At 39.9% G+C, this 20,257-nt stretch overlaps 1 protein-coding gene across 1 annotated transcript; it reads left to right on the top strand.

Annotated features, from left to right (window-relative positions):
• The first annotated feature begins 235 nt into the window (after positions 1-235).
• CDCA3 (cell division cycle associated 3) lies at positions 236-7,274 on the top strand. The gene is made up of 5 exons (XM_081319428.1): positions 236-358; positions 473-608; positions 5,082-5,360; positions 5,870-5,991; positions 7,003-7,274. Exons 1-5 carry the CDS (start codon positions 239-241, stop codon positions 7,144-7,146), a joined length of 801 nt encoding a protein of 266 aa, XP_081175554.1. The 5' UTR covers positions 236-238; the 3' UTR covers positions 7,147-7,274.
• The last annotated feature ends 12,983 nt before the right edge of the window (positions 7,275-20,257 follow it).

The following is a 20,257-nucleotide window of genomic DNA, read 5'->3' as shown; positions in this document are numbered from 1 at the left end:
AGCCTGAGCTTGGGCGAGCGAGTCCAACAAAAGCGAGAGGGTGCTTATGGGGGAATGTGAGGTTGCACTGAGTGGGAAGACGGAGGGCAGGTTGGTGAGACGAATTTATGGCCGCTCCTTCTCTCGGAGATAGAAGAGTGCCTGGGTTACTGCAACAGGGGTTTCAGCTGCGTCTTGCTGTCTTTTTCCTTGAATTGTAAGACTGTTGTTTTGCAGGATTCCTGCGTTCCCAGTCGTCATGGGGGCTTCTGAGAGCTACCCAGCCACGCCCACCTGCACACCTTTGCTAAATAAGCACCTGAAAAACGTCAATGACCCAAGATCACCTACTGCTGGGATCCTGAGAACACCCATTGAGGTACAGCGACTGTCTTTCCATACAAAGGATTTGCTTTTCCATCTTCCCTTCCCTGTATATCTGTGGTTTTAACTTTGTTTGCGCAGACTGAGTTTCACTTTTTTCTGCTTTTAGGTAGAAAGTTCCCCCAAAGACAATACACAATTTCCAAAACAAGGGGAGTTGGTAGCAAAAAGCCAGCATGAGAACTGGGATCCTCGTTCTCCAACGCCAGGAATTTCACGCACCCCTCTAAAAGATGTGATAGTTGGTAAGTAAGGATATATTTTGGCCTAATCTTTTTAATCTGAGAAATGCTTTCTGGAAAGTCTTTCCTAGGCTGGCTGGCTTGCTTTAATTTATATGCCAAAAGGACTGTGGGCTTGCTAATGGTTTATTACAAATGAGACAGGACTCTTCTTATATTTGAAGATGCTGGTTTTCTTTGCTGAGCTAGATGAATTTTTAAAAATCTTTCCATAAGTGTGCTGATAAGTCTACTTTTCAGTTGATAGTTGATCCTATATCTCAGCTTTCTTAATGTATCTTACCAAACTATAAACTGGACTAGAAACCAAAAGATAAGTTCCAGAAATCCCTTAGGTATGAAAGCTGGCTATGTGACTTTGGGGCAGTCACTCTATCAGCTGAATCCACCTCATAGGGTTATTGTTATGGGAATATTAGGTATTTATACTGCATTGAGTTGACCAAAATAAAGGGAGAGGATAAAAATCTAAATTTTAGCATAGCATAATGTATGACCCCAGTGGTATGGTTAATTTGAGTATTGAGTCAGGCAAACTAAGAATATTTAGTTAAATTAACCAGTGATGAGCATTTTGCATGGACACACTTGTTAATATTCATCCTAAATAATCCCTCCAGTTTATTCAATTTTTTTAAAATCCCATTTATATCCCGCCCTTCTCCGAAGACTCAGGGCGGCTTACAATCTAAGCACAAATCAATGTGCTTAGCAATACTTTCTCTCTAACTCATTTTTCTAGCCATTGATAGAAATTATCCCATGTTCTAAAATACACTGAGTCTTCTTTCTCTTTTATCTTTAAAGTCAGTCTATCCATTTCTGCACACCCTAAAATTTTCTTAATTAGTACTTCAGCTGGTAAATTTTCATTTTTCCAATGTTGGGCAAATACAATTCTTGCTGCAGTTAGTACATATAGTATTAAATATATGCAATCTTTCTTATAATTTGCTCCTATTATTCCTAACAAAAATAATTCTGGCTTAAAGTCTATTTGTTTTTAATAATTTTCTCTAACCATAAATGTATTTTAACCACCAGATATGATAGTAAGTACCTGGTCTTTGCATTTGCAACACTTGTTTGAAATATTTTTAAACATTTTTGCTAATCTCACTGGTGTCATATGCCATCTGTAAAACATTTTATATAAGTTTTATTTATATGCCACTGCTTTAGTTAATTTAACATTTCTTTCCCATAACTTTTGCCAGTCTTCTAATTCTATATTATATCCAAAGTTCTTTGCCCACATTATCATCGTTTCTTTAACTTGTTCTTCCTCCATCTTTAACAGAAATCTATAGAGTTTCTTAATCAACTTTTCATCTGTTTTTAACAGTATCTGATCAAATTCTGTCTGTTCTTTATAAAGTCACATCGTTTTAACATCTTTTTCATATCTCATTTGAATTTGCAGATATGGCCACCATGCTAGACCATTACCTTGTTCTTGTAAATCTTGTCTGTCTTTCAATTTTCCTTCATTGTTCAAAATATCTTTATAAGTCACAACTTCATCATAGTTAATTAAATTTGGGTAAACAAAAGCTTCCATTGTTGAAAGCCATCCAGGTATCTTAATATAATTTTTTTCTTTTTCTTTTTTCCCATTCTGAAAGAAGTGTATTCCTTATACAGTATGAATTAAGTCTTTATTGATTAGCCCTTGGGCCATATGAAAGTGCAATGTTCCAGGAACAAATTGTTACTAAAATTTGATAAAAGCAATTTAAAATGGCATTTGATAAAATACAATTTAAAATGGAATTAGAATAAAATACAATTTAAAATGAAATGGTAATAAAATACCATTGGAAGTTTTTCCACTTTTCCAAATCCAATTTTATTTGTTTTAGCATTTTTACATAGTTATCTTTTATTGTTACACATCTTGCTGTTAGATAAATTCCCAAATATTTAACTTTTTTAATTATTTGAAGATTTGTTTTTGTTAGTTGATTTTTTTTTTGTTTTTCTGTTAGAATCTTTGTTAGCACTTAGTCTTTTCTCTGTTTATTGTCAATCCTGCCACTTCTCCAAATTTTTCTATTTTCTCCATAACTTTAGTGCTTGTTTCCAATGGATCTTCCAATATGAAAACCAAATCATCTGCAAATGCTTGTAGTTCATATTTTTCATCTTTTATCTCCAGTCCTTTAATTTTTATATCTTGCTTAATATTTTTATTCAGTACTTCCAACGTTAGTATAAATAGTAATGGAGATAGTGGACATCCCTGTCTTGTGCCCTTTTTAATGTTAAAGTTTTCTGTAAGATCTCCATTTACAATTATTTTGGCTGTTTGTTTACAATAAATTGTTTTCATTACATTTATAAAGTTTTTCACAAAGTCCATTTCTGCAAATTGCTGGAACATAAATTGCCAGTTTACATAGTCAAATGCTTTCTGTGCATCAAGGAATATTAAAGCCATCTGTTTCCCTGGATGAATTTCATACAACTAACACTTCAAGAATCATTGTTAAATTATTTTTTATCGGTCTTTTAGGTAGAAAACCATTTTGGTCTGTATGTATAAATTCGATCAAAAATTTCTTTAGTCTTTCTGCTACTATTGAGGTGAAGATTTTATAATCTACATTTAATAGTGATATTGCTCTATAATTTTTTATTTGCGTTAGATCAGTCTTGTTTGGGTATTAAAATAATGTTGGCTTCAGTCCATCTATTTGGTATTTTAGCCTCCAGGAGTATTTCATTACACAGTTCTTTCAGGATTGGACTTAATACATCTTGTAATGATTTATAAAACTCTGCAGGTAATCCATCTGGGCCAGGAGTCTTATCATTTTTTTGCCTTTTTATAGCCTCTATAATCTCCATCATTGATATTTTTCTGCTCAGGGGTCGCATAACCAGTTAGCATACCAGAGGCTCGTTCGTTATTGGAATTAGACAAATCGCTCCACCAACTAAGAACGGCCATGCACCACTACCCACAGAATCAAGAAAGAGCTATTGATCTGTCAATCCTTTCTGTGTCTGAGCTGGGTGAGGTTTCCAGGGTGGGTGATGTTCTAAAGGGCTGGTGTCATAACAGAAAAAGTTTTTCTGGGCCTTGCCATTTGACAGTTTCTAACCAATAGTACTCAGAACATATCTTTCCCATCAGAGTACCACAGGTAGAAACAATTGGGAGAGATAAGTATCCCTGTCCTAAGCCATGAAGGACTTTAAAGGTGATTGCCAACACCTTGAATTGTACCTGAAAGCCAATGCAATGCAGTTCATGAAATAATCGTGTCACATGTGTCATGTAACTGGCATCAGTAACTGCCCACACTGCTGCTTTCTGCACCAGTTGGAGCTTTCAATACTCTTCAAGGGTAGCATCTGTAAAGCACATTGCAGCAATCTAGTTGAAATCATGAAGGCATGAGTGACCATAAGGAAGGCTGCTGTTTCCAGGAACTGGCACGACTCACATATGACCCAAAGTTGTGCAAAGGCCTTCCTAGGCACAAATGGTACCTGCTCTTTTAGCAGGAGCTGTGTATCCAGGAGGATCCCCCAAATTGCGCCCTAGGCAAGGCTACCTTATCCAGACCCAAGGGTGTAAAGTCCCCAGTACCAAGAGGTCCAGAATCCCAAAGCCATTCAGTCTTGCTTAGGTCAAGCCCGAAGCTTGTTGCACCCCACCCAGGCCCCCATAGCCTCCAGATGAGCAGAGGCAGACCTTCAGCTGGCCTAGGATGGAGACGGCATATTGCCGTTAAAATCTTGCAAGGGAGATGTTAAAGAGGAGAAGAGAGTGCAGTTTGCAAAGAAGAGACTGCCAGTGGGATTTCACACACCCTGTACATCAGCACTGACTGGAATTGACCCTGGAGGCAAGAGGAGACAATGCTGGGCTCGCCCGTCTCCAACTCCTGGATCTGGTCCAGAAGGATTCTGTGATCAATGAAATCGAGCTTCTCTGAGAAGTCAAGAAGGATGGCTGCATCATTTCCATCCTGCTCCCACCAGAGGTGATCCAAGAGTGTGATCAATGTCGTCTTGATTGGTTAATTATGATTAATGGTCAGCCTTCTATGTGATGTTTTTGACATCACAGAGCAAGAAGGATGGGTGCTTGCTAGGTTGCTTATTGGGAGTGTGAAGTTCTCTTGTTCATGGGCTTGTATTCAGTGTGTGAGACAGGATTCTACTTCTGAATTTCTATATTTTGAACAAGAGAGGTTCGGCTTCTTCAGTTATCTCTGTACATTTACAAAAAGAAGGAAAAGATTTGCCAAAGTCGTGGGAGAAGATCATGTGCACAATTTTAACAGCCACTAGTATCGTATACATGTTCCTCTGACATCCTCGGGCTGAGTTATGCATCATTTAAGGCAGTGTGCTTATAAAAGGTCTTGGCGGACGGAGGGTAATATTCTAGTCTTTGAAATTTCCTTTTGGCATGTGTGCTGTTTTGTAAATTTTCAGTTCTGGACTCTGCTTTCTGTCTAGATACCATAAACCACCCAGTGAAATTGTTTTGTGAAAACTTTATGGGAGAAAATAGAGAGAAAGAGCTACCTCAAGAGGAAACTCAGCATCAAGATCAGAAATCCGAATTCACCTTTGGAATGGAGGAGAGGACTGCAAGGGGCACAGTTTCTTCTGAGGAAATTTTCCCAGAGGATTCTCAGCAAGCAGAAAAGGAGGGGAACGAGCAGTTGTTTTCCATGGCTTCTGTTGCAGCTGAAACAAAACCAGTTCAGTCTGCCCGCCTCATTCACCCTACAGGTGAGATTAATTGCCCAAGGCTATAGTCCTGTTCAGCTGCTCCATCACTGTCCTCTAACCGTGATCTTCTGAATGAAGCAAGTCAACTTGATCAGTATTATTTCTGTCTGCATAAATGTGTATTTGTGTTATTGTCTTGCCAATCTAAGCTGCTAATTCTCATGAATCTGGTACCCAGCGAAACATCGTCAGTCTCCAAGAAACTAGAACCTAAGTAGGCTAGCTTTATGGTAGTCTACCTCAGCAGTCACTGTGAGCATGTGGTCCTTTCTGTCAACTTAAACTGAGACTGTGCCGCAACTAAGGAAGAAAAAGGAATGCAGTGTTAATTATAACTCTGTTAGCAAAATTTACCCAAACTAATTTTTTTTTTTACTACATAAGGATAGCAACCTCTGCTTGCTTAGGAAGGAAAGGTGGGAGGTATCGTGGTACTTGAGCCTTTGTTCTGAAAAAGAAGAAACATTGTGATGAATTTACTGCCTCTTTTCTTCCCTCCTCCTCCCCAGGGAGCAAGTCAGCAAGACGCAGAGTCAGCAACAAAACGCTGGCAATGCCAACGGGTACTGGACGTTCCCCACTTAGTATCCTTCATGGGGACAATTCTCCAATTTCTCTTGCTTCTCATCAGGTAACAATATGTGGGGAGAGGACGTTATACCACTGACCCAAATCTCTGCTTTGTTTGAAGTGCTTTTAGCTAGTTACCATTTTTTTCCTGAAAAAGAAGACATTTGGAAAAATAGTAGACTCAAATCCAATATAAGCAGGATGGCGTGGTTAGTACTTTTTGCCCTGTTTTTGCTTTATTACTAGCACCTTTTAGAGCAGGGGTGTCTGGTTGCATCATACAGAATATCGTGCCCACCCCAGCTCCAGCAATGCAAAAAAAAATATTGCGGTATGTTGTGACATGTCACGTGATGGTGGTGAGTTTGACACCTGTGTTTTAGAGAATTACTTTCAAGGGTTTTCTTCAGGTGTGAACAAAACCTCACATCAAGAGCTGCATTGAGATTTATAGAATATGAAAGCAACAGCAGGCAAGATAGTAGACTTGCTCAGAATAAATTAGGGTGGTTGTTTTTTTCATTTAGCATTAATTTATCTCTTTATGGCTTTTTAAGAAATTTTGAATTTACCTTGTCTTCTCTTTAAAACAAATGGCAATTAATGAAAATATTATTCCATTCATAAATTTCTTGAACTATGTAATACTTGGTCAGAGTGAAAGTTTTTACTTTTTGCAATCTTCACATGTTTTAAACAAAAGTAAACCACGTTTGAAGCATGCACTAAAATCTCATGTCAATAAACATGTCAGTTTGTTGATAAAAGATGTATATGTACATGTTTTTATACCTGCATTATTGATTTGTAGCCTGAGAGGCATTTATGTCGCAATGCTGTAATTTAAAATTTGGAATATCTCTTCCAATGGATGGTTGCCCAAAACTGAGTTTCATGCATTTGGTGAAGCCAACCCATGACTTTTCTCTCTGCATTGTGCAAATTCAGGAAACTTTGAGTAAATCAAGTTAATCATACTATGTGAATACAACGTGTAAATCTGGCTGCCCTCAGATAGAGCAGTCAATTATGTTAGCATTTCTTCAACCCAACAAGACACTTTTTTTTCCAGAGTAAAAGGAGTTCATCAGTGACAGATAATCAAAGAGAGCCAAAGGATGGAACCTTAAGCTCCGGATCAAACTTTCCAGCGGATATCTGTGGTTGGGATCCCATAAATAAGGAGAATCGACAGTGTCCTTGGGTGGAAAATTAGTTTCAGATGCTCTGAGGATTATTGCCCTTTAGTATGAAGGTCTGATGGCTCACGTATGAAGTAGCATGATTATTTTTTTTGCTTCTTGCTCTTGCTACTTTTCTCTGTCTTTGGTTTTCATATTTAGATTCCATAATGTATAGATTCTTCTGTGTAACTACTTTTTTTAAAACATGTCATCTGAAATGTCTGTGTCTGGAAAATAAACCTCACTTTAGAATGAGATTGTGGTTCCGTGCTGCATTATTTTAAAACTTTCACCACAGTTGGAAAAAACTACCCCTGGAATACATCTGTTAGAGTGGGGCTAAAACTATTCTTTGCAGAAGCTAATATTGGACGTGAAATCCAGACTTCAAAAACATGGCTGGCTGAAGAATTCTGGGAGTTGAAGTCCACAAATCTTAAAGGTTGCCAAATTTGGTAGAAGAACAGTTTGGGTGGGAGTAAATGTGGAAACTGCTAGCTGATGTGCCTCACTGACCAAAATGAGGAATTAGTGGACAAGTATCCTATTTGCCTTCAGTCTCTGGGTAGTAGAATAAATAGTACCCTTTTATTACTTGGGATTATGGGAGCCAGAGCAATATGGAATATGCTCTGGCTCCCATGATAGCAATATGCAGGATAATCATATGCATGGATGCACAGTTTGTGTTTAAGTTGTAACATATAAATTAATGTAATACAAGCAGTCTTACTTACTATCTGATTTAATAATAATAAATAATAATAAACCTTTATTGTCAAAGTACAACATGTATACATTGAGATTAGCTGAGCCTCCCTTCGTGCTCTCTCCCCCCAACACACAGTGACAACAAACCCTCCATCCCACCACACCATGTGAACCAACTACACCACACACAAAGCTTCAGGGGGGTGGACAAAGCAGACCCAACCCTCACTGTTTGTAACCGATCCCTAAGAAAGTCTTGAATCCAATCGCAGATGGGGGAGAATTTCAAGTCAGTCAGCTTCTCGATGAGAATGCTCGGCAAAATGGTGTTGAAAGCCGAGCTGTAGTCAACAAAAAGCATCCTGACGTAACTTCCAGGCTTCTCGAGATGACTTGCTACAGAGTGTAAAGCAGTAGCTATGGCATCGTCTGTTGACCTATTTCCCGTGTAGGCAAATTGATGTTTATCAAAGTCCAGTGGGAGGCATGTCCTAAGATGTTGGAGAACCAATCTTTCGAAGCATTTCATGACTACAGACGTTAATGCAATAGGTCTGTAGTCATTCAGGCACTCAACTGCAGTTTTCTTGGGGACTGGGACAATGGTAGCTGCTTTCAAGCACGATGGTACACATGCCGTTTGCAAGGAGATGTTAAAAATCCTTGTCAGGACCCCTGCTAATTGATCGGCACAATTCCTGACCACTTTCCCCAGCACCCCATCTGGGCCTGCAGCTTTGCTGGGATTCACAGCCTTCAATACAGCTCTCACTTGGTGTTCACACAGGGTGAGTGGCTGAGAGTCAGAAGGCCGGCCAGCAAAGGCTTCGGGGTCTGGTCTTTTAACCTCGTAGTGGGCGAAGAAGATATTCAGCTCCTCAGCCAACGAGGCATCGGTGTTTGCCATGCTTTTCGTGCTGCCCTTACAGTTGGTTAAGTGCTGCAGTCCCTGCCATACTTGCCTCGGATCGTTGTTCGCTAAATGGTTCTCCACCTTTTGTTTGTATTGTTGTTTTGCCATCCTAATGCCTCTTCTGAGATTTGCCCTAGCCTCTCTGTATCTGTCCCTGTCCCCCGCTTAAAGGCAGAATCCCGGGCTCTCAGGAGTGTTCATATCTCTGCAGTCATCCAGGGTTTACAGTTCCCGTAAACTCTAATGCACTTATCCGTTGTTACACTATCAGTGCATGTTCTAATATAAGAGAGTACGGCATCTGTATATGGATTTAGATCTTGTTCTTCAAATATACTCCAGTCAGTGGTTTCAAAGCAGTCCTGCAACTGACTGAGAGCACCTGTTCTGTACCAGCCTACTACCGGCCCTGCAGAAAAGGCAGGGACAACCCCTTTACAAACGGCAAGAGGCTGGAACTAATCCTGCCAAATTTATTAACGTAAAACAGAGCAAAACAAGACACGAACCATGAAACAGGAGCTATTCAAACGGTTGCCTTCAGCAAACCAGCCCTCCCACACATTACCCTTTTAAACAGTTCAGGGCGTGGCTTCTCTCTGCCTCCTTCCGAGGTGCCCCATTGCCTTCCTCTGTTTACTCCTGATTGACTGCCTCCTGCGTTGGGCGTCCTTGAACAGGGCCAGCTGTGGGTCATCTTCATCCACGCTGTCAGGCTCACACAGCTGGGTCTGCGTCGTGACCAGATGGGAGGGGCCTGGCTGAGGGCTCTGTGGAGCCTCAATATTATTCTCAGCAAGCTCTGCAACACACCCCTCCTCCTCCTCTGAATCGTCCGACCCAACTGCCGAACCCACAGGCTGACCCTGAATCACAACAGCACCCACTGGCCAGGTTCTGACCCATTTTGTGACTGCCTGAGTCCTTTTCCTGAGAGGAACGTACTTTGGGCACAACAGGAGTGAAAGATGGTCAGATGTACCCAGGTGGGGAAGAGGGAAAGCTCTGTATGCCTGTTTCAGATTGGAATACACATGGTCCAAAGTGTTCTTCCCTCTGGTGGAAACTTGCACATACTGTACAAACTTAGGGAGAACTGTCTTCAGACAAGATTGATTGAAGTCCCTAGCCACGACAAGAGCACCCTCTGGGTGAGTTTGCTGCTGCCTGGTGATGACATCATACAGCTTAGAAAGTGCCATGTTGACATTGGCATCAGGTGGAACATAAACAGCTATAATAATTACCACAGTAATTTCTCTAGGCAGATAGAAAGGCCTACATATAACAGTCATCAGTTCCACATCTGGGGAGCAGTACGTGTATACCAATCTGCTGTTAACACACCATTCACAGTGTATGTACACACACAGTCCTCCTCCTTTACCCTTCCCAGAGCATTTATCTCTGTCAGAGCAGTGAAAAACTCGGCTTATCAACTCCACAGCTTCATTCGGTATCTCTGAATGTAGCCAGGTCTCCGTGACAACTATCACACAACATTCCTGGAGAAGCCTGCTTTCTGCTAACTGCAGCTGTAATTCGTCAATTTTATGGACAAGGGATCTGGCATTGCTCAGAAAAAGGCTCGGCAATGTTGGTCTAAAAGGCTGCCTTCGAAGTCGAGTCAGAATCCCAGCCCTGCAGCCACGTTTTTGCTTTCGCTCCTTTCTCTTTCGCTTACGTCGTCTCCTCCCCAGCCCGAAGACAATCCATGGAGATCCTGGAGGCCTCGCTATGCAGTTCGGTATGTTTTGTGACTGCTGAAAATCACTAGTAATTTCAGATTGCCTTGCAAGCCCGATGTTTAACAGCTCTATACGTGAGTAGGCTATTTTAGCCCCTTGCACTACACTGTGCACATTCATCCATACGCATATTAATCCAATCACCACACACCAGTACCGGGAGCTCAGAGCTGCTGCGTGTGAACGTGCCGCCATCTTGTGAAAAAAAAATGTCAGTTCAAAGTTACGACACCCTCAGAAAAGTTGACTTACACCCAGTTCTCAAAGTTACAACCATTGCACCACCTCTGTGGTCACATAATTGCAATCTGGGCACTTGGCTCTCATTTAAGATGGTTATAGCATCTTGCAGTCGGTGATCACAGTTTGCAGCCTTCCCCAGCCAGCTTCTGACATGCAAAGTCAATTGGGGAAGCCATGTTCACTTAATGATGCATTGGTTCCCTTAACAGCCCTGGTAAAAATGGTTGTAATATCAGTCTGGTCACACGATGATTGGCTTAGCAATTACATTGCTTAATGACTGAAAGTCCAGTCCCAACTGTGGTCATAGGTTGAGGACTACCTGTATGATGAAGCAAAGACAGGACATAATATTTTCAAGTATCTTAAAGAAGTAAATGTATTTTTTAATGCTTCCCTTAACCTTTTCCAAATGAAAGCTTAGATCTTTTGGGGCCGGTATGTGTGTGCGTTTTCTTTCTTTCTGAGACATGATCTTGCATCCTGCAATGTATAAAAAGCTAAGACGTCAGTAACTTCTGAATACCAGAGCGCTGCCCAGTCAGCTCAGTTTCTCTGAACAAAAGCTGTATTTTCATTTAGACTAAGGGATGTGCTTTGTTTCTCTTCATATCCTTGGCTGCATGGAGTTAACAAATATTGCAGTGTGTGTGGGGTGAATATTAGACACTGTTATGTCCTTTCTGTCTTTTCATAGGGTATCCTCCCACAAACTTGTGAATGGGGGACAATGATCAAAATAAGTCAAATATATTTAAACTTAATATTTTAAGAAAGATTGTTTTATAGTTTTATATTGTATGATTTTATATATTGTTTTATTTGATTGTTCTAAGCCAGGGGTGTCAAACTCAGTTTCACTGAGGGCCGCATCAGCATTGCGGTTGCCCTCAGGGGGCCGGGTGGGTATGGCCAGGGTGGGCGTGGCCTACTGGGTGGGCGTGGCTAGAGTGCGTATGGCCTACTGGGTGGGCATGGCCAGCTCTACATTGTTCGCATCAAGGGTGCCTATGGGGGCCTGGGCAGGAGTGGGACAGATCTGAGAGTCTCTGGCAGAAGGAGGGTCTCTGGGCCAGGGCCAAGGCAGTGGGGGCCGTTCCCTCACTGTTTCCAGGATGGCTTCGCGGGCTGCATTAAACCACTTTGCGGGCCGGATCCGGCCCCCGGGCCTTGTGTTTGACATGTCTGTTCTAAGCCGTTCAGAGTTGCTCCTGGTGAGATGGGAGTGTTAGAGATTAAACTTGATTTGGGTGACAATATTATATAATGGAGTAAAAGCACCTTTAAGGAGTTAAACGGCCTAAGGGTGTGGCTGTAATTATTCCACATAAAAGAGAGTTAGATGTTACACGTAGTTGCTCTTGTATATGTGTTTGATGTTAGTGTTTGGATACCTCTTGTTCTCTTGTTTGCTAACTTGATATTTATTCTCTCAAGAATCAACTGCTTGCTACAGTGTATATTGTTTTTGATATTGGTAAGCAGCTTTTGTATTTTGATACTATGTTTTTATGGACTGACTTTTATGTGCATGATACTGGATTGATACTTGGACTATTTCTTACTGTGTTTCTTTTTGTTGTCTGAGTAAAAATAAGTTATAAAACTCGTGTTAGTGCATTACTGTTTGCCTAAAAGTCCCAGTACAACTTTCACTGTGTATTAATAATACTCTGTTAAACAAACCATTTTTTTAACAACATATTCTAACAATGGTTATGGGCCCAGATCCAGTGTGGTGCTGAGGACAGGCACAGTATTGTATTTATATTTTCTAACTGAGTTTTCAAATTCAGACAATGGCACAAGGACTATTCAATCCATTCTGCATTACCCGGCTTAATGGGTCAAACTACGTATCCTGGTCTACACAATGTAGTTTGCTATTACAAAATCAAGGTCTTTGGAAAATAGTCAATAATCCTCCTGATGTAACTGCCTGGGATCCAACTAATGAAGAAGATAACAAGAAGATTGTAGACTTCAATAAAGACAATGATAAGGCTTTATCTATCATTGGGCTAACATTAGGAGACCAACAGCTAGTCCATGTGCGTGGAGAAGAATCTGCTGCTAAATGTTGGGCTAAGTTGAAAAAGATTTTTGTTCGGGACAGTGTTGGTGCTCATATAAATCTTACCAGAAAGCTATTTAGAGGTAGACTGGAAAAGAATGGCGATATGTTAGCTCACCTTAACTTTATAAAAGCAACTTTGTTGGAACTGCAAGAAAAAGAACTTATTTTCTCAGAGCTTCACCAGGTTTACATCATTTTATCATCATTGGATGAGAGCTACGATGCCTTTGTATCGTCCTTGGAGGTTTTGTCCAAAGAAGACCTAACTGTTTCTTCAATAACTGGAAGGTTGTTGGAAGAATCAAGATGTCGTATGGAGAGAAAACAGTTGAGAGAGCCATTGCAACAAGAAATAAAGAAGACTGAATCTGCTTATATTTTAAGGAAATGCTTTAATTGTGGGTTAAAGGGACATATTGCTAAGTTTTGTCAGAATAGTAATTGTCAGAGAAAGGAAAGCCATAGAAAGAATAAAAAGCTGATTAATGTAGCTGTAGCTAATAGAACTACTAATAACCACAATTGGTGGGTGGTAGATAGTGGAGCTACACACTGTATTTCAAAAATAAAAAGGGATTTTGAGAATATAAGGTCTAGTAAAAAATATATTTCTATGGCTAATGGCTGGAGAGTCAAGGTCTCTGGAGAGGGTAAGGTTTACTGTTCATTTTTAAAACAAAATTTGGAAATGCTATATGTTCCCAGATGTGATTATAATCTATTATCAGTTAAGGCATTATTGGAAGCAGGTTTTAAAGTTACTTTCCAAGGGGAGGAATGTCTTATTCAAAAGAATGAAGTGAACTTAATAGCTAATATGAAAGACGGTTTGTTTGTAATTAGCAATGATCCTATTATAATGGCTACTACTTGTACAAATCAAAAACCACATGATGAATGTATTCATTTATTACATAGAAGATTGGGTCATGTGAATTTTAATACACTAAAAAGAACTGTAGCTTTGTCTAATGGGTTTAAGTTAAAGGCTTGTAAGAAATATCTGCAGTGTAACGTATGTGGTAGAGAAAAGAGCAGGGCAGCACCAGCTAATAGGTTAGATGGATTTAAAACCACAACTCCATTAGAACTGGTATTTATGGATTTGATAGGTCCTATGAAACCCAGTTTAGGGGGTGCTTGCTACATATTAAATATTCTAGACCATTATAGCAGATATGGGTTCTGTTATCTCCTTACGTCAAAAACTGAAACTATACAAACAATATCTAATTGGCTCAAGTTTGTACAAAGGAAAACTCAGTTAAATGTAAAAACCATAATAACAGACAATGGAACTGAGTTTGTTAATAAACAGTTCAATGAGCTGTTAGTTTCAGAGGGAATAGAGCATAGACGTACAGCTCCTTATAGACCTCAGCATAATGCATTTGTTGAACGGAGGGGCCAAACATTGCAAGCTATGATTAGATCTATGATTGAAGATTCTGGTTTACCTGATAGTTTATGGGGAGAAGCAGCAAAATGTGCTAATCATATTTTAAACAATGTGGTTAGTTCAGCTACAGGTAAAATTCCTTATACCTTATGGTATAAGAGAAAACCAAATCTTAGTTATATTCACACATTTGGGACACCTGCTTGGGTACATATTCCAAGTTCAATAAGAAATAAAGGAGAACATAGAGCTAAACAATTATTTTTTGTTGGCTATGAGTTAAACCATAAGTCTTATCGGTTCTGGGAGAAAGGTACTAAAAACATTTATTGTAGTTCTAGCGCTGTTTTTCAAGAACAGTCAGGCTGGGAAAGGGTAGAAGATATTGTATATATTCCTCAACAAGATTTAACTAACTCCTCAAATGAAAGTGATAAAGAAGAGGAGGAACCTGCTAGAGAGATCAAACAAGAACCACTGATAGTGGAGACAGGAGAGGAAGAAGATAATAATGTAAATGTACCTATAAGTCCAATAATTCTCAGAAGGTCTAACAGGGAAAGACGACAGCCTGATCATTTCGAGGCAGGTTTAATTTGTCAAATAGACATTGAACCTTCTAATGTTGAAGAAATAAAAATGTATCCTGAGAATGAAAGAAAGAATTGGAAAGTAGCTATGGATAAAGAAATAAAGTCTTTGCAAGATCTTAATGTTTATCAAGAGGTTAAAATACCTAAAACAGAAAAGTTAATTGGATGTAAATGGGTTTTTAAACTGAAAGAAAGTGTTACAGGAGAGGTAATACATAAAGCAAGATTAGTTGCTCAAGGATTTGCACAGAATAATAGTGATTATGATGAAGTATTTTCCCCAACGTTAAGAGCTTCCACTCTTAGGGCTGCTTTAGTTTGGGCAGCAAATAAGAATTATAGTATAAAACATGTAGATATTGAAACTGCTTATTTGCATGCAACATTAAACCATGATATATATATGAAAGTTCCATCAGGAATAGAAAGTAAAGTAGGGTACTGTTGGAAACTGAATAAGAGTTTGTATGGTTTAAAACAGTCAGGTTATGAGTGGAATAGATGTTTAGTAAAAGAGTTAAATAGTTTGGGATTTAAAGCTAGTATTGCAGATCCTTGTTTATTTATAAAACAGCAAAATAGTGAATTATCATTGTTATTATTATTCACTGATGATATTGCTATTATAGCAAAAGATGAAACAGAAACTGAAAGAATAATTTCAGGGTTAAAAAGAAAATTTAGAGTAAAAGATCTAGGAGCTATTAGTCATTATCTAGGGCTGGATATTGTCAGGACTAGTAAAGGATTTAAACTGTCTCAAGCTAAGAAAATTAATGGTTTGCTGAAACGTTATAATATGGAAAACTGTAAACCAGTAAAAACACCTATGGTTCAAGGTTTTGAGAGTTCAGCAGATAACAGCAATGTCTTTGATAAAAAGATATATCAATCATTAATAGGCAGCTTGATGTATTTATGTAACTGGTCAAGACCTGACATAGCATTTACAGTTAATCATTTAGCTAGATATTGTGAGAATCCTACAACCAGATGTTGGCAAGGTGCGAAAAGAGTTTTAAGATATTTGAAGCACACCATACATTATTCTCTATATCTAGAGCCAACAAAGGAATTGGAACTAAAAGCATTTGCAGATGCTAGTTTTGCATCTGATACTGTAACCAGGAAATCCACTTCAGGATTGGTTGTATTATTGGGAAACGCTTTAGTAGGATGGAGGTCTAACAGACAGAAGCATATAAGCTTATCAACAACTGAATCCGAATTTTCTTGTTTATCTTTATTATGTACTGAGCTATTGGTATGGAAACAATTATTGTTTGATATGGGTTTAAATTGTAATGAACCAATAAAAGTGTATGAAGACAATCAAGCAGCTATAAAATTAGCAACTAATGCTGCAGTGAAAACTAGATCAAAACATACGGATCTACGGTATCTAAATGTCAGACAATGTGTTAAAGATAATTTGATTAAACTGGAATATTGTGCAACTGAAGATAATATTGCTGACCAGTTTACTAAAGCTCAGGGTGCTATAAAGCATAAATCTGTTTGTGATATGTGTAATTTGAGATTGTAAAAATATATGTATAATATGCCACCCAAAAGGGGAGATTGTTAGAGATTAAACTTGATTTGGGTGACAATATTATATAATGGAGTAAAAGCACCTTTAAGGAGTTAAACGGCCTAAGGGTGTGGCTGTAATTATTCCACATAAAAGAGAGTTAGATGTTACACGTAGTTGCTCTTGTATATGTGTTTGATGTTAGTGTTTGGATACCTCTTGTTCTCTTGTTTGCTAACTTGATATTTATTCTCTCAAGAATCAACTGCTTGCTACAGTGTATATTGTTTTTGATATTGGTAAGCAGCTTTTGTATTTTGATACTATGTTTTTATGGACTGACTTTTATGTGCATGATACTGGATTGATACTTGGACTATTTCTTACTGTGTTTCTTTTTGTTGTCTGAGTAAAAATAAGTTATAAAACTCGTGTTAGTGCATTACTGTTTGCCTAAAAGTCCCAGTACAACTTCCACTGTGTATTAATAATACTCTGTTAAACAAACAATTTTTTTAACAACATATTCTAACACCTTTACATTTGATTAATTAAAACTGAATGATTTTTGAAGTCATTCATAAGCTTTTGATTAATGCTTAAGAGAACCAGGAAACAGTTCTTCAATTATTATATAAAAAATAAAAATGGTGACTTTAGGCAAATCATTATCACTTTCTTAGCCCATTGCAAAAGCAGTGATGTAATTGATCTGTCTTGCAATATTGGTTTTGGTTGAAATATCATGCAAACAGGAATACATTTATGAATTAGGAAAGCATATCTTAGAGTAATGTATAAACAGTTTTGATGTAGAATAAAAATTAAAAATTCTACTCAAAATCAGGCTTAATTTAGTAACTTTAGAGACATACATAAATACAATTTTCCTGACAAAATATATGGATGTGGATTTTTGTTTCAATTTCTCAATTTAAATGGTGTTGAATAACTTACTGGAGTCAATAAGACTATTAATAAATCATGTGAAAACGTATTTGCTGATTTGGTGGTGATTGATGATTCTTTGATGAAGAGAAATAGGGTAGGATTTGTGAGATTTTCACATATATTAGGCCATAGTTTATTTTAAATCAAACTATGATTTACAGAACACAACTACTGGGTTAACACAAACTAAAATGGTAATAGTATGGCATAACACCCAGATTGGAAATGTGCTAGTGGGAATCTATAAATGGAGACCATAAATTAAATATTTTTTTAAAAGAATAGCCAAACTCTTACGGATTTATCAATCATGAGACCTCAGTGTTTTTCATCTTACCAGGTGTGAGTATCAAATAAAATTTGGCTACATTTTTTAAAATGAATAGTTTTGCTTCTGTTACTGTTACTGTGAAAGGTTGCTTGGAAATGTTTATGATCCTGTCAGAGTGTTCTATGACTCCTATTGGTTTCAGAATATAACAATCAAAGGTTGATTGTTCTGTTCCAAAGGAAACTAAACTTGTTTCTCAAAAATGTCTTGCTACCCAGAGAAAAGCACGTTCATTAAGATATATCTTCATCTGCTCTTAAAATTATCTAATCCTCTGTTTGAGATTCTCTAATGCCATGGTAATATATGAGGATTGTGAGAAGTAACAGGAAGAAAACAGTGGTGGGATTCAAATTTGCGAACAACCAGTTCTCTGTGTGGATGCCACTACCAGAAGTCCATTCTGGTCCTGGGCAACAAAAAATTAGCTACCGGTTCTGCCAAAGTGGTGCGAACTTGCTGAATCCCACCACTGGAAGAAAGTTAGACATAAGAGCCAACAGATGTTAGGATTTTATAAACAGCAGTTTGAGCCAGGCTGCAAAAAGATGGGGAAGAAGATTCAAAATGTTCAAAGAGATTCATCTCAATAGATTTACTTATAAATGACAGCAGGAGATTCCTATTGCAATTTCTAAGGTTCTGCATTTTATCCCTAATTACAATACAGTTAATAATGCAATACAATACAGAGCCTAATTGTATAATTGTTCTGAATTCTGAACAATTACGGGGACGAGCCGAGGAGTTTAGTCATCATCTGGCGGACAAAATCGCTCAGATCTGGACCGGTCTGGACTCTGACTGGGCAGAGTCTGATGTGGAGGAATCGGACGGTCTTGAGCATGTTATCTGGACTGAGTTCGATCCTGTTTCCCCTGATGATGTGGACAGGATCATGGGGAGGCTGAGCACCACCACCTGTTTGTTGGATCCATGCCCCTCCTGGCTAGCTTATGCAGCTCGGGAGGGGACACGAGGCTGGTTCCACGCAGTAATAACTGCTTCTTTGAAGGAGGGTGTCTTCCCTGCCGCCTTGAAGGAGGCGGTAGTGAGACCCCTCCTCAAGAAGCCTGCCCTGGACCTGGCTGTTTTAAATAACTATCGTCCAGTCTCCAACCTTCGCTTTTTGGCGAAAGTTGTTGAGAGTGTGGTGGCGCATCAGCTTCCTCTGTTCCTGGAGGAAACTGATTATCTGGACCCGTACCAATCGGGTTTCAGGCCCGGATACAGCACGGAGACGGCATTGGTCGCGCTGGTGAATGATCTCTGGCGGGCTCGGGACAGGGGTTGTTCCTCTGTCCTGGTCCTATTAGATCTCTCAGCGGCTTTTGATACCATCGACCATGGTATCCTACTGCGGCGTCTCAGGGGGTTGGGAGTGGGAGGCACCGTTTTACGGTGGTTCTCTTCCTATCTCCTGGGCCGTTCGCAGTCGGTGTTGACGGGAGGGCAGAGATCCGCCCCGAGGCCTCTCATCTGTGGAGTTCCTCAGGGGTCGGTTCTCTCGCCCCTCCTGTTCAACATCTATATGAAGCCGCTGGGTGAGCTCATTCGTGGTTTCGGGGTGGGGTATCATCAGTACGCTGATGATACCCAACTTTTTCTTTCCACCCCGAACCAACCCAGCGATGCCCTCGCCGTGATGTCCCGGTGCCTGGAGGCGGTCCAGGTCTGGATGGGGAGAAACAGGCTTCGTCTCAATCCCGCCAAGACTGAGTGGCTGTGCATATCGGCATCTCGGGTCAACCAGACTATTCCATCTCTAACGATGGGGGGGTGAGGTGTTACCCCCCGTTGATAGGGCTCGCAACTTGGGCGTCCTCCTGGATTCACGACTCAATTTTGAAGACCATATTGGAGCCGTGACCAGGGGGGCTTTTGCCCAGGTTCGCCTGGTGTGCCAGTTGCGACCCTATCTGGACCGAGATGCCCTACGCACAGTCACTCATGCGCTCGTGACCTCCCGTTTAGACTACTGCAACGCTCTCTACATGGGGCTGCCCTTGAAGACCACTCGAAGGCTTCAGCTGGTGCAGAATGCGGCCGCGCGAGTTGTGATGGGGGTTTCCCGATACTCCCATGTAACACCTCTACTCCGCGAGCTGCATTGGCTTCCGGTTGCCCTCCGGGTGAGATTCAAGGTGCTGGTGACGACCTATAAAGCCCTAAATGGCTTGGGTCCGGGATATCTGAGGGAACACCTGCTGCCGGCATCAAATTCCCTTCGTCCAGTGCGCTCCCACAGGGAGGGTCTTCTCAGGGTGCCACCGGTAAGAGATTGCCGGCGGGTAACACCCAGGGATAGGGCCTTCTCAGTGGGGGCGCCTGCCCTTTGGAACCAGCTGCCAGTGGAGCTGAGCACTGCCCCCGACCTCCGTTCATTCCGCCGGGGCCTGAAGACCTGGCTCTTCGAGCTCTCTGGCCCAGGCTGAGGATTAATCTTATTTTAACTGGGGTTTTATTTAGACAGGGACACATATAATTTCTTTTAAAATTTGTTTTTAACTTTTGTATTTTGGTTTTTTAATCACCCTGTAAACCGCCCTGAGTCCTTCGGGAAAGGGCGGTATATAAATGTAATAAAATAAATAAAATAAATATTTGAACCTGAGCCCCAGAACATAGCCTCAAATAATGCAA

Source organism: Vipera berus (assembly GCF_964194415.1).
Source record: "Vipera berus genome assembly, chromosome: 2".
Classification (NCBI taxonomy): domain Eukaryota; kingdom Metazoa; phylum Chordata; class Lepidosauria; order Squamata; family Viperidae; genus Vipera; species Vipera berus.
This window is presented reverse-complemented; position numbering and strand designations above follow the sequence as displayed.

What these genes read in the sequence shown, in the direction of transcription:
- CDCA3 (XM_081319428.1), top strand. Translation starts at nt 239, where the DNA reads ATGGGGGCTTCTGAGAGCTACCCAGCCACGCCCACCTGCACACCTTTG. An exon ending in TCTAAAAGATGTGATAGTTG is followed by an intron (nt 609 to 5,081) that starts GTAAGTAAGGAT and finishes CTTTCTGTCTAG; the next exon opens with ATACCATAAACCACCCAGTG. An exon ending in CCGCCTCATTCACCCTACAG is followed by an intron (nt 5,361 to 5,869) that starts GTGAGATTAATT and finishes CCTCCTCCCCAG; the next exon opens with GGAGCAAGTCAGCAAGACGC.